This window comes from Oryx dammah, unplaced genomic scaffold (assembly GCF_014754425.2).
Source record: "Oryx dammah isolate SB20612 unplaced genomic scaffold, SCBI_Odam_1.1 HiC_scaffold_21, whole genome shotgun sequence".
NCBI classification, from domain to species: domain Eukaryota; kingdom Metazoa; phylum Chordata; class Mammalia; order Artiodactyla; family Bovidae; genus Oryx; species Oryx dammah.
The window spans coordinates 68,150,826-68,166,810 of record NW_024070205.1 but is presented as its reverse complement, the minus strand read 5'-3'; the positions used below and the strand labels follow the sequence as shown (position 1 = coordinate 68,166,810).

Genomic DNA, 15,985 nt, shown 5'->3' with positions numbered 1-15,985 from the left:
GTAATTAATAATGCTTGTGCTACTCAAGCCATAGTAAGTGTGTTATTGAACTGTACTCATCAAGATGTCCATTTAGGAGAGACATTATCAGAGTTTAAAGAATTTTCACAAAGTTTTGATGCAGCTGTGAGTACAATCTTATTATTCCTAAAATATCCTGTTTGTGATGGTTCTTATTTTAATAGGCTACTTTTAAAACTTATTGCAGATGAAAGGTTTGGCGCTGAGTAATTCAGATGTCATCCGACAAGTGCACAACAGTTTTGCCAGGTAAAAAGACTTTATATTAAATAAATATAGTATTTGCTGGTTTATCTTTGCCTATTTGTTTCTCACTGTTTTTCTGTTCCCTGTAGACAGCAAATGTTTGAATTTGATGCTAAGACAGCAGCAAAAGAAGAAGATGCTTTTCACTTTGTCAGTTATGTTCCTGTTAATGGGAGACTGTATGAACTAGATGGATTAAGAGAAGGACCGATTGACTTAGGTAATGTAGTTCCTGTTCCTGGCATTTCAATTTTGATGAAGAAAAAAGGATTGGATGTTCACCTTTGTTTCAGTCCCAGTGCTGTGTAGGTTTTGAAACAGGAGGTGATGTCCTTAAGCTCTTCAGTCCTTTATGAAACTAAGTAACAGGCAGTGAGGACATGTTGACTACTGTAGTTTCATTGGGACTTTTAATTTTTTCCTATGAGAAAAGTGTTTTTAGTCCCTAGATTACATAATTTATTTTTGATTTTTCAGTTAACTTTTAAAAACAACTTCCTTCAGTGAACTTAACTTGTCATTGATAAGAAATACGATCCCATCCCTGTCATCTGTGTTAAAATATTTTCCCTTGGATTTAAATCTTTCAGAATCTCTGTAATTCAGTGTTCAACAGTCAATAGAAATGTTTTTCTTCAAAGCTTCTATTTAAATAGTGCAGTACCGTGCTGTCCTTTGTGCCAAAGGGTGGATTTGTCCTGATCCCACCCCAACTCCAGCCTTGAGCTCATGATAAATGGTTATTGAGTGAGGCTGAGGTGGTTCTGTTCTAGTAATGAACTAGCAGACCCACAAGTTTAACTCCATATTTTACCTCATTAAGTTTTCTTTTTCTCTTTTTAAAGTTCGATTTAAGTTCAGTGAACACCTGTTTTTATGAAATCTAATGTTATTTGCTGTTCGCAAAACTTTATATTTCCAGGTTAAAAAAAAAATTGCAGTTTTATTTTGCTTATTCTATTCTTACTGCCCACACCCATGCCTGGAACCAGTAGTTCATCTAATGCAGATTTACGTGTTTAAAAATATTTATTTTTCTATGTTTCTTAAAAAAAATTAATAGAATGTTCTTTTAATTATGTAGAAGTTGATTTTCTCTGGTTGGGGGTTGATCTGATCTCTGCATTTTTTCTCTTGGCATCTGTCTGGTCAGCCATTCTCTATTCATTGGATCCATCAGCTATAAAGGACGTAAACTATAAAACAGAACGGCCAGTTTTGCTACACAGCTGGTGGCTATGCTAAAATATAGGTAAAAAGGGAGGATTAAAACAACTGGGTAAAATCAGTTTTGCGTTGTGTGTGGATTTTAGTTTTGTTTTTGTTTTTCTATAGTTGTGATGGTGGGGAGTCAGATAAGGATTGAATCCTTATTTTGTCACTAACGTGAGCGGGCATTTCTTAGCCCTCAGTTTCATCATCTGTAAAATGAAAGGCAGTCATCCTTATCTCACAGAGACAAGAGTTCTAATGAAATAATTCCCTAATTCATTACTTTCTCAAACATTTGTCTAGCACCGCTAAGTGACACAATGTGACAATGCAAATTATGATAACTTATCATTTCCCTCTAATCATTCCTGAGAAAGTAAGGGTTGAAGCTTAACATAGTTATGCTAAAAAGTTTTTTACTATAATGAATTTGCCAAAATAATTAATAAAAAGATACTTTGAATAAACTTTTGAAATAATATTGATGTCAAATCTGATATAAATGCTTTTGCATTTCTTCCTAGGTGCATGCAATCAAGATGACTGGATCAGTGCAGTGAGGCCAGTCATAGAAAAAAGGATACAAAAGTAAATGCTCATCTTATCTCTTTGGCATAACGAATGTCCTCATTTTTAAACATTTCTTTAAGCCTTTTTTTTATTGTTGTTTTAGCAATACTTACCGAACTTTTTCTTTGGATTGGATTAATATGTTCAGGAAATCATACAGAAAAATATCTAAATTCCACATAATAATAAGTTATCTTTTCTTTATAGGAGCTAAACATGCACATCTCTGTTTAGGTAGATACTTTATGCAGTTATTTTGTGACGTTTATTGCTTTAGGACTGTCTTTTTTATGAAATTAATTTTTTTGTTGAGATCATTATAGATTCACATTAAGTTATACAAATAATTCAGAGAGATCCTGTGTACCCTCTACCCTTCGGGAGGAACATCTTGTAAAACTGTGGTACAGTGTCACAGCCAGATACTGACGCTGATATAGTCAAGATGCAGGATAATTCCATCACTGCAGTGGTTCTTCATGATGTCCTTTTATAGCTACAGCCACTACACCCCTGCTCTGCCACCCCCCCATCCTTAATCCCTAGTTCTATAATTTTTGTCACTTTAGGAGTGTTACATAAATGAAATCATAAAATATGTGACCTTTTTGAATTGACTTTTTTCACCCAGTGTAATTCTTTGGAGATTCATCCAAGATATTTAGTATTATCAATAGTACCTTCTTTTCTATAGATGAGTACTATCCATGGTATGGATAGTCTATTATTATTATTTTTTTTTTTTGCCCATTCACCTATTAAAGGACATCTGGATTATTTTCTGGTTTTTGCTATTATGAATAAAGCTGCAGTAAACATTTGTGTACATATTTTTATGTGAACATAAATTTTTGTTTCTCTGAGATAATACCTAGCTGTATGGTAAATGCATGTTTAATTTTTTTAAAGAAATTGACAAACTCTTCCAGAGTGGCTGTACTATTTTATTTTACATTTCCACCTATAAGGGGAACTGGGCTTCCCTGGTGGCTCAGAGGTTAAAGCGTCTGCCTCCAATGCGGGAGACCTGGGTTCGATCCCTGGGTCGGAAGATCCCCTGGAGAAGGAAATGGCAATCCACTCCAGTATTCTTGCCTGGAGAATCCCACGGACGGAGAAGTCTAGTAGGTTACAATCCCCGGGGTCGCAAAGAGTCGGACACGACTGAGCGACTTCACCTTCATAGTATAAGTGATCCAGTTTCTCCACAAGCTAGCTAGGATTTGGTTTTGTCAAAATTTTTTATCTTAGCCATTTTAATAGGTGGGTAGTGATATTTCATTGTGGTTTTAATCTGCGTTTCCCTGATAACTAATGTTGAAGATCACGCCTTTTGTTTATTTTGTAATTGAATTGTTTGTTTTCTGACTGTTGAGCCTTGAGGTTCTTTATATACTCTTGATATCACCAGTCCTTCCTCAGACACTTGGGTGAAAACAGACTCTCCTGGTCCCATCGACTCATCCTTCCACTGTGGTCTTTCACAGAGCAAAAGCTCTCCATTCCAGCCAAGTTCAGTTTGTCAATTTCTCCCACTATGAATTTGTATTTTTGTTGTCCAACCTAAGAAATCTTTGTCTAGACCTAGGTCCCAAAGATTTTCCCCTTTTTCTCCTTAAGGGTTTATAGGATAATATTTTACATACAAGTCTGTGATGTATTTTGAGTTAATTTTTGTGTGATGTCGTTAGGTCAAGGTTCATTTTTTTGCCTCATATTTTCAATTGGTTTAGCACCATTTGTTAAAAAAGGCTATCCTTTACTGAACTGCTCCTGCACCCTTGTAAAAAAAAAAAAATCCAGTTGGGCACATTTGTGTGGGTCTGTTTCTGGGTTCACTCTTCTGTTCTACTGATTTGTTTTTCTCCTCTCTGCAAGTACCTCACAGTCTTGATTGCTGTAGCTTTATTATAAGTCTTGAACTTTATTCTTTTTCTTTAAAGTTGTTTTAGCTGTTATAGTTATTTTGCCCTCCATGTAAATTATAGTGTCATTTTGTATCCACAAAAGTTCTTGTTGGGCTATTGATAGGAATCGTGTCAAACATCAATTTTAGGAGAATTGGTATTTTTTTTAACTCAGCTGATTCTTCCAATCCGTGAGCATGATATGATCTTCCATTTACTTGGATCTTCTTTAATTTCTTTCATCAGCATTTTGTGGTTTTTAGCATACTAATTCCATACATATTTTTCAGATTTATACCCCAAATAGATCATGTTCTTTTGACTGATAACGAATGATACTATATTTTAATTTTTAATTTCCATGTGATCATTGTTAGTGTATAGAAATAAAGTTTAATTTCTTTTCTTTCTTTGTCTTGTATCCTTCAACCTTGCTGAACTCACCCATCAGCTTTAGAAGCTTTTTATTAATTCCTTGGCATTTCCTACATAGATAATTAGGTCATTTGCAAATAGAGACAGTTTTGAATTTGCCTGTTTCTAATTTTGGTTTTATCAGTTTTTAAAGCTTTATATATTTTTGCAGGTCTGTTGTTTGGTGCATGAACACTTATGATCACTATTTCATTTTGGTGGATTGACATTTTTACTATTACACAGTGCTGTCCTGCTCTAGTAATTTTCTTTCCTCTGAAGTTTACTTTATCTCCAGTTCATAGTCTTTTTTTTCAGCATTTGAGAAATATTATGCCACTCCCTTCTGGTCTCCATGGTTTCTGCTGATAAATTCAGTTATTCAGTGTGTTTTCACCCTGTAGATATGGTTAACTATATTTGTTAACTTTATTCCTAGGTATTTTATTCTTTTTGAAGTAATTGTACATGGAATTGTTTTCTTGGTTTGTCTTTCTGATAGTTTGTTATTAGTGTATAGAAATGCAGTAGTTTTTACTAGCTGTTAAAACTACTGGGATTCCCTGGTGGCTCAGACAGCTCCAATAGTTTTCTGATAGAGTTCTTAGGACATTTTGTATTTAGTTTCATGTCATCGGCAAATAGTGAGTTTTGCTTCTTTCTTTCCAATTTGGATGCCTTTTATTTCTTTTTATTGTTTGGTTGCTGTGGCTAGGACTTCTAATACTGTATTGAATAAAAGTGGTGAGAGTAGGCATCCGTGTCTTGTTCCTGATCTTAGAGGAAAAGCTTTTTAGCTTTTCACCATTGAGTATGATGTTAGCAGTAGGCTTGGCCCTTACTGTGTTGAGGTATGTTCCATCTGTATCTTTGTTAAAGAGTTTTTAATCATGAGTGGATATTGAATTTTGTCAAATAGTTTTTCTGCCTCTATTGAGATGATCATGTGATTTCTCCCCTTTGTTTTGTTGATGCAGTTATCACACTGATTGATTTGTGTATGTTGAACCATCTTTACATCCCTAGAATAAATCCCACTTGATCTTTTTAATGTATTGTTGAATTCAGTTTACTAATATTTTATTGAGAGTTTTTCTATGTGTGTTCACCAGGGATATTGGCTTGTAATTTTCTTTATCTGAAGTGTCTCTGATTTTTGTATCAGGGTAATGCCATACTCAGAATGAGTTTGGAAGTATTCCATTCTCTTAATTTTTTTTAGAATAGTTTGATAAATATAAGTATTAATATTAGCTGCTCTTTATTTTTTTTTCCTTATTTATTTATTTATTTTTTTAAAATTTTACTTTACAATTCTGTATTGGTTTTGCCATACATTGACATGAATCCACCACGGGTGTACATGTGTTCCCAAACTGTTAGCTGTTCTTTAAATGTTGGGTAAAATTCCCCTGTGAAGTCATCTGGTCTTGGATTTTGTGTGTTGGGATTTTTGGGATTTTTTTTTTTTTTGGATTACTGATTCAACTATTGTTATTGTTTGTTGTTTAGTCTTTAAGTCATGTCTGACTCTGTTGCAGTCCCATGTAGCCTGCCAGGATCTTCTGTCCATGGGATTTTTTAAGCAAGAAAATTAGAGTGGGTTGTCATTTCCTTCTCCAGGGGATTTCCCAACCCAGGTATCAAACCCACGTCTCCTGTGTTGGCAGACATATTCTTTACCACTGAGCCACCAGGGAAACCCTACTCATTCAATTATATAACTAGTAATTGGTCTATTCAGATTTTCTGTTTCTTCCTGATTCAGGCTTAGAAGGTTGTTTCTAGGAATTTATCCATTTGTTGGCATATCATTTTTCATAGTATTCTCTTATGATTGTATTTTTGTAATATTGGTTGTAATGTCTCCTCTTTACGAAAGCTGTCTTAAAATATCAGTTTTTATGGTTAGCTGATTGGTAGATTTGTGTTTACCCGAGAATAAGGGAGTAATCAAAATAGATTATCTTAATTATAACAGTGTTACGTTTCTTTATTACATTATAAACTGTCATTTTTTCCTAGGTACAGTGAAGGTGAAATTCGATTTAACTTAATGGCTATTGTGTCTGACAGAAAAATGATATATGAACAGAAGATAGCAGAGTTACAAAGACAACTTGCTGAGGTTTGTAGCCATGTGTTTTATGTACAAAGTTCTAGTTATTCTCTCAGGGAAACTATTTTCTTTTCTTCTTTCCTTCCTTTCTTTTTCTAAAATATAGATTTAATCAAGTATCCTGAGTGGTGGTTAAGATAATGCACCCTGGAGTCAGGCTTCCTGTATTCAGCTCCTGCCTTTGCCACTTTTGTGAAAGTATGATTTTGAATGTATTTCTTCGTGCCTCAGTTTCTTCATGTAAAGTGAAAATAATAGTCTTTACCTTAAATGTTGTTGTGAAGAATAACTGAGATATATGTATATACACACATACAAACCACTTCAAAAAAGTGACGGACAAATAGTATGTACTAAATAAGTGTTGACAATTAACTATTTACTGTAATTTTATTATATAATTAAGCAAGTTAGAATATATTTGTTACAGAATTAATTGGGCACATTAGAGTCACATGTAATCTTTATTATTCCTTACAATGATTATCTTTCTAGTAAATACGATTGGCAAAGAGAATTAGTAATAGACAAAGACTTCTGTTTACATTTCTTTGATCACATTTTCCTGAGTATGTTTAAGCACATTTATTTTATAGCTAACAGAAGATTGTAACAATTCAGTACATTATACAATGGATGGTTTTTAGTTAAAAATTCATACATATTGTAGAACACAAAAATTTGAGGAAATACTATTTCTTCCTTATACTTACTTATCAGCCCTAAATAAGTGTTTCTTTCATCCTTTAATATTACAGTTATCAAGCTGATATTCCATCACCAATATTAAGATCAAAATTGCAAAATGAGGGGCGGTCCTAAGATGGCAGAGGAATAGGACGGGGAGACCACTTTCTCCCCCACAAGTTCATGAAAAGAACATTTAAACGCTGAGTAAATTCCACAAAACAACTTCTGAATGCCAGCAGAGGACGTCAGGAACCCAGAAAAGCAGCCCATTGTCTTCGAAAGGAGATGTTTTATCAACGGTGCTGTATAGAAGGAGAAGTCTTGAGACTACTGTAAAAATAAGACTGAAAACCAGAAGCAGGAGGCTTAAGTCCAAACCCTGAGAACACCAGAGAACTCCTGACTCTTGGGAACATTAATTGACAGGAGCTCATCAAATGCCTCCATACCTACACTGAAACCAAGCACCACCCAAGGGCCAACAAGTTCCAGAGCAAGACATACCATGCAAATTCTCCAGCAACACAAGAACACAGCCCTGAGCTCCAATATATAGGCTGCCCAAAGTTACTCCAAAACCATTGACATCTCATAACTCATTACTGGACACTTCATAACTCATTACTGGACACTTCATTGCACTCCAGAGAGAAGAAATCCAGCTCCACCCACCAGAACACCGACACAAGCTTCCCTAACCAAGAAACCTTGACAAGCCACCTGTACAACCCCAACCACAGCGAGGAAACTCCACAATAAAGAGAACTCCACAAACTGCCAGAATACAGAAAGGACACCCCAAACTCAGCAATATAAACAAGATGAAGAGACAGAGGAATACCCAACAGGTAAAGGAACAGGAGAAATGCCCACCAAACCAAACAGAAGAGGAAGAGCTAGGGAATCTACCTGATAAAGAATTCTGAATAATGATAGTGAAAATGATCCGAAATCTTGAAATCAAAATGGAATCACAGATAAATGGCCTGGAGACAGGAATTGAGAAGATGCAAGAAGGGTTTAACAAGGACCTAGAAGAAATAAAAAAGAGTCAATATATAATGAATAATGCAATAAATGAGATCAAAAACACTCTAGAGGCAATAAATAGTAGAATAAAAGGAGGCAGAAGATAGGATCAGTGAAGTAGAAGATAGAATGGTAGAAATAAATGAATCAGAGAGGAAAAAAGAAAAACTAATTAAAAGAAATGAGGACAATCTCAGAGACCTCCATGACAATGTTAAACACCCCAATATTCGAATCATAGGAGTCCCAGAAGAAGAAGACAAAAAGAAAGACCATGAAAAAATACTTGAGATGATAGTTGAAAACTTCCCTAAAATGGGGAAGGAAATAATCACCCAAGTCTAAGAAACCCAGAGAGTCCCAAACAGGATAAACCCAAGGTAAAACACCCCAAGACACATATTAATCAAATTAACAAAGATCAAACACAAAGAACAAATATTAAAAGCAGCAAGGGAAAAACAACAAGTAACACACAAGGGGATTCCCATAAGGATAACAGCTGATCAATAAAAACTCTTCAAGCCAGGAGGGAATGGCAAGACATACTTAAAGTGATGAAAGAAAATAACCTACAGCCCAGATTACTGTACCCAGCAAGGATCTCATTCATATATGAAGGAGAAATCAAAAGCCCTACAGACAAGCAAAAGCTGAGAGAATTCAGCACCACCAAACCAGCTCTCCAACAAATGCTAAAGGATATTCTCTAGACAGGAAACACAAAAAGAGTGTATAAACTTGAACCCAAAACAATAAAGTAAATGGCAACGGGATCATACTTAGCAATAATTACCTTGAACGTAAACGGGTTGAATGCCCAAACCAAAAGACAAAGACTGGCTGAATGGATACAAAAAGACCCCTATATATGTTGTCTACAAGAGACCCACCTTGAAATAGGGGACACATACAGACTGAAAGTGAAGGGCTGGAAAAAGATTTTCCATGCAAATAGAGACCAAAAGAAAGCAGGAGTAGCAATATTCATATCAGATAAAATAGACTTTAAAACAAAGGCTGTGAAAAGAGACAAAGAAGGACACTACATAATGATCAAAGGATCAATCCAAGAAGATATAACAATGATAAATATATATGCACCCAACATAGGAGCACCGCAATAGGTAAGACAAATGCTAACAAGTATGAAAGGGGAAATTAACAATAACACAATAATAGTGGGAGACTTTAATACCCCACTCACACCTATGGATAGATCAACTAAACAGAAAATTAACAAGGAAACACAAACTTTAAACGGCACAATAGACCGGTTAGACCTAATTGATATCTATCGGACATTTCACCCCAAAACAATGAATTTCACCTTTTTCTCAAGCGCACACGGAACCTTCTCCAGGATAGATCACATCCTGGGCCATAAATCTAGCCTTGGTAAGTTTAAAAAAATTGAAATCATTCCAAGCATCTTTTCTGACCATAATGTAATAAGATTAGATCTCAATTACAGGAGAAAAACTATTAAAAATTCCAACATATGGAGGCTGAACAACACGCTGCTGAATAACTAACAAATCACAGAAGAAATCAAAAAAGAAATCAAAATATGCATAGAAACAAATGAAAATGAAAACACAACAACCCAAAACCTGTGGGACACTGTAAAAGCAGTGCTAAGGGGATAGTTCATAGCAATACAGGCATACCTCAAGAAACAAGAAAAAAGTCAAATAAATAACCTAACTCCACACCTAAAGCAACTAGAAAAGGAAGAACTTAAGAACCCCAGGGTTAGTAGAAGGAAAGAAACCTTAAAAATTAGGGCACAAATAAATGCAAAAGAAACAGAAAACATAGCAAAAATCAACAAAGCCAAAAGCTGGTTCTTTGAAAGGATAAATAAAATTCACAAACCATTAGCTAGACTCATCAAGAAACAAAGGGAGAAAAATCAAATCAATAAAATTAGAAATGAAAATGGAGAATCACAACAGACAACACAGAAATACAAAGGATCATAAGAGACTACTATCAGCAATTATATGCCAAAAAATGGACAACATGGAAGAAATGGACAAATTATTCTTAGAAAAGTACAACTTTCCAAAACAACCAGGAAGAAATTGAAAATCTTAACAGACCCATCACAAGCACGGAAATTGAAATTGTAATCAGAAATCTTTCAGCAAACAAAAGCCCAGGTCCAGATGGCTTCACAGCGGAATTCTACCAAAAATTTAGAGAAGAGCTAACACCTATCCTACTCAAACTCTTCCAGAAAATTGCAGAGGAAGGTAAACTTCCAAACTCACCCTAATACCAAAACCTGACAAAGATGCCACAAGGAAAGAAAACTATAGGCCAATATCACTGATGAACATAGATGCAAAAATCCTTAACAAAATTCTAGCAGTCAGAATCCAGCAACACATTAAAAAGATCATACACCATGACCAAGTGGGCTTTATCCCAGGGATGCAAGGATTCTTCAATATCTGCAAATCAATCAATGTAATAACACCACATTAACAAATTGAAAAAAACCATATGATTATCTCAATAGATGCAGAGAAAGCCTTTGACAAAATTCAACATGCATTTATGGTAAAAACTCCAGAAAGCAGGAATAGAAGGAACATACCTCAACATAATAAAAGCTATATATGACAAACCCACAGCAAACATTATCCTCAATGGTGAAAAATTGAAAGCATTTCCCCTAAAGTCAGGAACAAGACAAGGGTGCCCACTCTCACCACTACTATTCAACATAGTTTTGGAAGTTTTGGCCACAGCAATCAGAGCAGAAAAAGAAAAGGAATTCAAATTGGAAAAGAAGAAGTAAAACTCTCACTGTTTGCCAATGACATGATCCTCTACATAGAAAACCTTAAAGATTCCACCAGAAAATTACTAGAGCTAATCAATGAATATAGTAAAGTTGCAGGATAAAAAGTCAACACACAGAAATCCCTTGCATTCCTATACACTAATAATGAGAAAATAGAGAAATTAAGAAAGCAATTCCATTCACCATTGCAACAAAAAGAATAAAATACTTAGGAATATATCTACCTAAAGAAACTAAAGACCTATATATAGAAAACTATAAAACACTGGTGAAAGAGATCAAAGAGGACAGTAATAGATGGAGAAATATACCATGTTCATGGATCGGAAGACTCAATATAGCGAAAATGAGTATACTACTAAAAGCAATTTATAGATTCAATGCAATCCCTATCAAGCTACTAATGGTATTTTTCACAGAGCTAGAACAAATAATTTCACAATTTGTATGGAAATACAAAAAACCTCAAATAGCCAAAGCAGTCTTGAGAAAGAAGAATAGAACTGAAGGAATCAACCTGCTTGACTTCAGGCTCTACTACACAGCCACAGTCATCAAGACAGTATGGTACTGGCACAAAGACAGAAATATAGATTAATGGAACAAAAGGGCCCAGAGATAAATCCACACACCTGTGGACACCTTATCTTTGACAAAGGAGGCAAGAATATACAATGGATTAAAGACAATCTCTTTGGTGCTGAGAAAACTGGTCAACCACTTGTAAAAGAATGAAACTAGAACACTTTCTAACACCATACACAAAAATAAACATAAGACCAGAAACTATAAAGCTCCTAGAGGAAAACATAGGCAAAACCCTCTCCGACATACATCACAGCAAGATCCTCTATGACCCACCTCCCAGAATATTGGAAATAAAAGCAAAAATAAACAAATGGGACCTAATTAAACTTAAAAGCTTCTGCACAACAAAGGAAACTATAAGCAAGGTGAAAAGACAGCCTTCAGAATGGGAGACAATAGTAGCAAATGAAGCAACTGACAAACAACTAATCTCAAAAATATACAAGCAACTCCTGCAGCTCAATTCCAGAAAAATAACCCAATCAAAAAATGGGCCAAAGAACTAAATTTGGACATTTCTCCAAAGAAGACATACAGATGGCTAACAAACACATGAAAAGATGTTCAACATCACTCATGATCAGAGAAATGCAAATCAAAACCACAATAAGGTACCATTTGACGCCAGTCAGAATGGCTGTGATCCAAAGTCTACAAGCAATAAATGCTGGAGAGGGTGTGGAGAAAAGGGAACCCTCTTATACTGTTGGTGGGAATGCAAACTAGTACAACCACTATGGAGAACAGTGTGGAGATTCCTTAAAAAACTGGAAATAGAACTGCCTTATGACCCAGCAATCCCATTGCTGGGCATACACACTGAGGAAACCAGAATTGAAAGAGACACGTGTACCCCAGTGTTCATCGCAGCACTGTTTATAATAGCCAGAACATGGAAGCAACCTAGATGTCCATTAGCAGATGAATGGATAAAAAGCTGTGGTACATATACACAATGGAGTCTTATTTAGTCATTCAAAAGAATACATTTGAATCAGTTCTAATGAGGTGGATGAAACTGGAGCCTATTATACAGAGTGAAGTAAGCCAGAAAGAAAAACACCAATACAGTATACTAACACATATATATGGTATTTAGAAAGATGGTAACGATAACCCTGTATGCGAGACAGCAGAAGAGACACAGATGTATAGAACAGTCTTTTGGACTCTGTGGGAGAGATAGAGGGTGGGATGATTTGGGAGAATGGCATTGAAACGTATATTATATATGAAACGAATCGCCAGTCCAGGTTCAATGCATGATACAGAATGCTTGGGGCTGGTGTACTGAGACGATCCAGAGGGATGGTACAGGGAGGGAGGAGGAAGAGGGGTTCAGGATGGGGAACACGTGTTTACCTGTGGTGGATTCATGTTGATGTATGGCAAAACCAATACAATATTGTAAAGTAATTAACCTCCATTTAAAATAAATAAATTTATATTTTAAAAAAATTACAACTCAAAAAAAATTGCAAAATGACTGTACTATGTTTATCATCTAAAAATGTTTTAGACTTAAGCCTCAGTTATTAGGGTGTGCTCTTCTTTTTCTTTTCCCCAAGGAGGAACCCATGGATACAGATCAGGGCAGTAATATGTTAAGTGCTATTCAGTCAGAGGTTGCCAAAAATCAGATGCTTATTGAAGAGGAAGTACAGAAATTAAAAAGATACAAGGTAGGTGTTTCTCTTTTGTTCTTTAATGTTATAATATAGAGTAGTGTATTTTGATGTGAAGGTATATCGCTGCTTGATTGCTCTTCTCCCCATCACTTACATGTTTTCAGAATGTGTTGATCTGCCTGGCACCGTACAGAGGTAACTAGTAAGGTTTCTTTCCTTTTAATTTTTTTTCAAGTATTGTGTGAACAGACATCTTTTGCTAATGTTCCGGAGAAGGCAATGGCACCCCACTCCAATACTCTTGCCTGGAAAATCCCATGGATGGAGGAGCCTGGTAGGCTGCAGTCCATGGTGTCGCTAAGAGTCAGACATGACTGAGTGACTTCCCTTTCACTTTTCACTTTCATGCATTGGAGAAGGAAATGGCAACCCACTCCAGTGTTCTTGCCTGGAGAATCCCAGGGACAGGGGAGCCTGGTAGCCTGCCGTCTATGGGGTCTCACAGGGTCGAACACAACTGAAGCGACTTAGCAGCAGCTGTTGCTAATGTTCACTGCAGTTATTTTTAATGCTCAAATTAACCCCATCTTTGACCATTAGGAGCCACATCAGACTGTCTCCCAAGTTCTTTGGATGTGACTATCTTCATGTCTGATCGCTTCCTTGCTTCCTAGCATGACAAGATGTTTTGGATTCTTATCTTGTACATTTCCTGCTTCAGACTTGAAATTGGCCATTTTTTCAAGAAGTCCTATGTGCTTTTGGTGAGAAATGGTGTTTAGAACCTATTAGCAACCGTTGGTTGCTCAGGATGCTTAGTGATATTGATTCTTCATTATTTCCAGGACTTTCCAGAGCTAAGAAATACATTTTTACTTGTTTCTTGTTTTATCTTTGAAGAGAAAATACAATTTGAATTCATATTAATACTCAAGCTAGGGATTAAAGGGCTTTATATTTCAAGTTAAGCATTTGTTGTCTTTTCAGTTGAAAATCTTGGTTTCTATCAGCATTAACATAACTACTTACTTGCTTTTGTTATCTGTATAAAAAGGTTCAGAATAGCAACGCCAGTAGTGTTAACAACTGAGAAGTGTTCTCGTAATTTTTTTTGCTTAGGATATATTTCATTTTCAATGTGCAATCAAACTAGCATATTTTAAAATTCACTTGAAAAAATTTTCTCTTGGTGTCATTCTGTTACCAGTTTAGTACATACCTGGGTTCATTTTTTTAATTTTCTTTCCAATTTTTGGGGGGTTTTAAAATTTTTATATAAATGTCAACCATTATATAACTCAGGGTCAAATACTAAGCAAGCCTATCTTCAATTATGTCATTTTTCTTCATTTGCATTCTGTCTGATAAACTTTTTTCAGAAACGGAGAAGAGTGAAGGAAACTTTTAATTTTGTGGGATGTTGGAAACAGTACTTAGGTGATCTGTTACGTTTGTCACAGTAGAAAAAGCAGCTTTTCATCTGAAGCTCAGTTGAGGGCAGGGATTGTTCTTTCTGTTGTTTACCATAGTCTGAGAATGCTGCTTTGTAATGTACTTAACAGCCAACAATGTGATTGTTAAAATACATGGACCCTGGGCAAGTAGGATTTCTTTAGGTGGAAGTGGTAGGAGCTGGCTCCAGAGTGTTCCAGACAGGAAAAAGAAGGGCCAAATTCATGGAGACAGGAAAGTAAGGGATGAAAGCTTGAATGTTATCTTCTCTTTTCAGTTCAATTCAGTTGCTCAGTTGTGCCCTACTCTTTGCAACCCCATGAATCACAGCACGTTAGGCCTCCCTGTCCATCACCAACCCCCATAGTTCACTCAGACTCAGGTCCATCGAGTCGGTGATGCCATCCAGCCATCTCATCCTCTGTCGTCCCCTTCTCCTCCTGCCTTCTCTTTTATGTGGTATTAAAAAACTGCCTACTATTTATGTATTCTGGTGTAGTGTTGTTACGTAATTAACTAATTTTTCATATTTGCCTTAAGTATAACACTGAGTTTTAGAATATTTGCTTTGTTTGAGAATGCTTTGTTCAAAAATTGGGCTAAAGAATTTAGCCAAAAAGAATTCTCAGACCAGATATAAAATGAACATGCTAAAATTTTATTTACTTCATTAATTGAGCAAACCTGAAAGATGTCACAGCTAGTTCAAAGGAGAAGTCAAAGAAGCTCAAATTTATATGAACTGTAGGAATGCTGAAATGAATTTGCAAAAGATGGTAACTTTTTTTTTTCCCTATGGAAAGGGAAGTAAATTGAACCTCTACCAGACAGTGACAGGCTGCAATCACGTAACTTGGGAGAGTGTAGACAATGCATAGTTTTCCACCGGAGCACAGATTTTTCCCTACAGCTTTTCCCTTTTTGGTAAAAAATAATCAAAGAAAGATTGTTCTTAATCACACAATAAAACTGGTCTTATTAAGTGTGGCCTTATTGTTTGTATAGGTGTAGTAGCAGGAGTGTTAATTTATCTTGTAGGCCTTCTTAGTTTGCTTTCATGAGTTATGTTTTCATAGATTATCTCAGATTAGACTTTTAAAAGCCTCTGTTGTTTGCTAAGCCAAGAGTAGGATGCTGTACCCCAGAGAACTCTGTCCACATATTTTATTTTAATTAATCTTTATTCTCAATGGCAATGGAAATCTCATTATTTCTAATGCTTTTTTTATGATAATGGAGGATTTTCTTTCATTTCTATTTTGAGCTGGATCCAAAAATTAAAATATCAGAAGCT

General features: G+C 35.6%; 1 protein-coding gene across 2 annotated transcripts in view; it reads left to right on the top strand.

Annotated features, from left to right (window-relative positions):
- The window catches only part of UCHL5 (ubiquitin C-terminal hydrolase L5), a 47,706-nt gene that overhangs the window by 25,644 nt on the left and 6,077 nt on the right, over window positions 1-15,985 (top strand). The window contains exons 4-9 of one of the 2 annotated variants that reach the window (XM_040262894.1): window positions 1-126; window positions 209-270; window positions 357-487; window positions 2,004-2,067; window positions 6,396-6,498; window positions 13,183-13,293. In XM_040262894.1, the coding sequence (XP_040118828.1) occupies window positions 1-126; window positions 209-270; window positions 357-487; window positions 2,004-2,067; window positions 6,396-6,498; window positions 13,183-13,293 (597 nt within the window). Of the gene's footprint in view, window positions 127-208; window positions 271-356; window positions 488-2,003; window positions 2,068-6,395; window positions 6,499-13,179; window positions 13,294-15,985 lie in introns of both variants that reach the window. The other variant, XM_040262893.1, reaches the window with a different exon arrangement.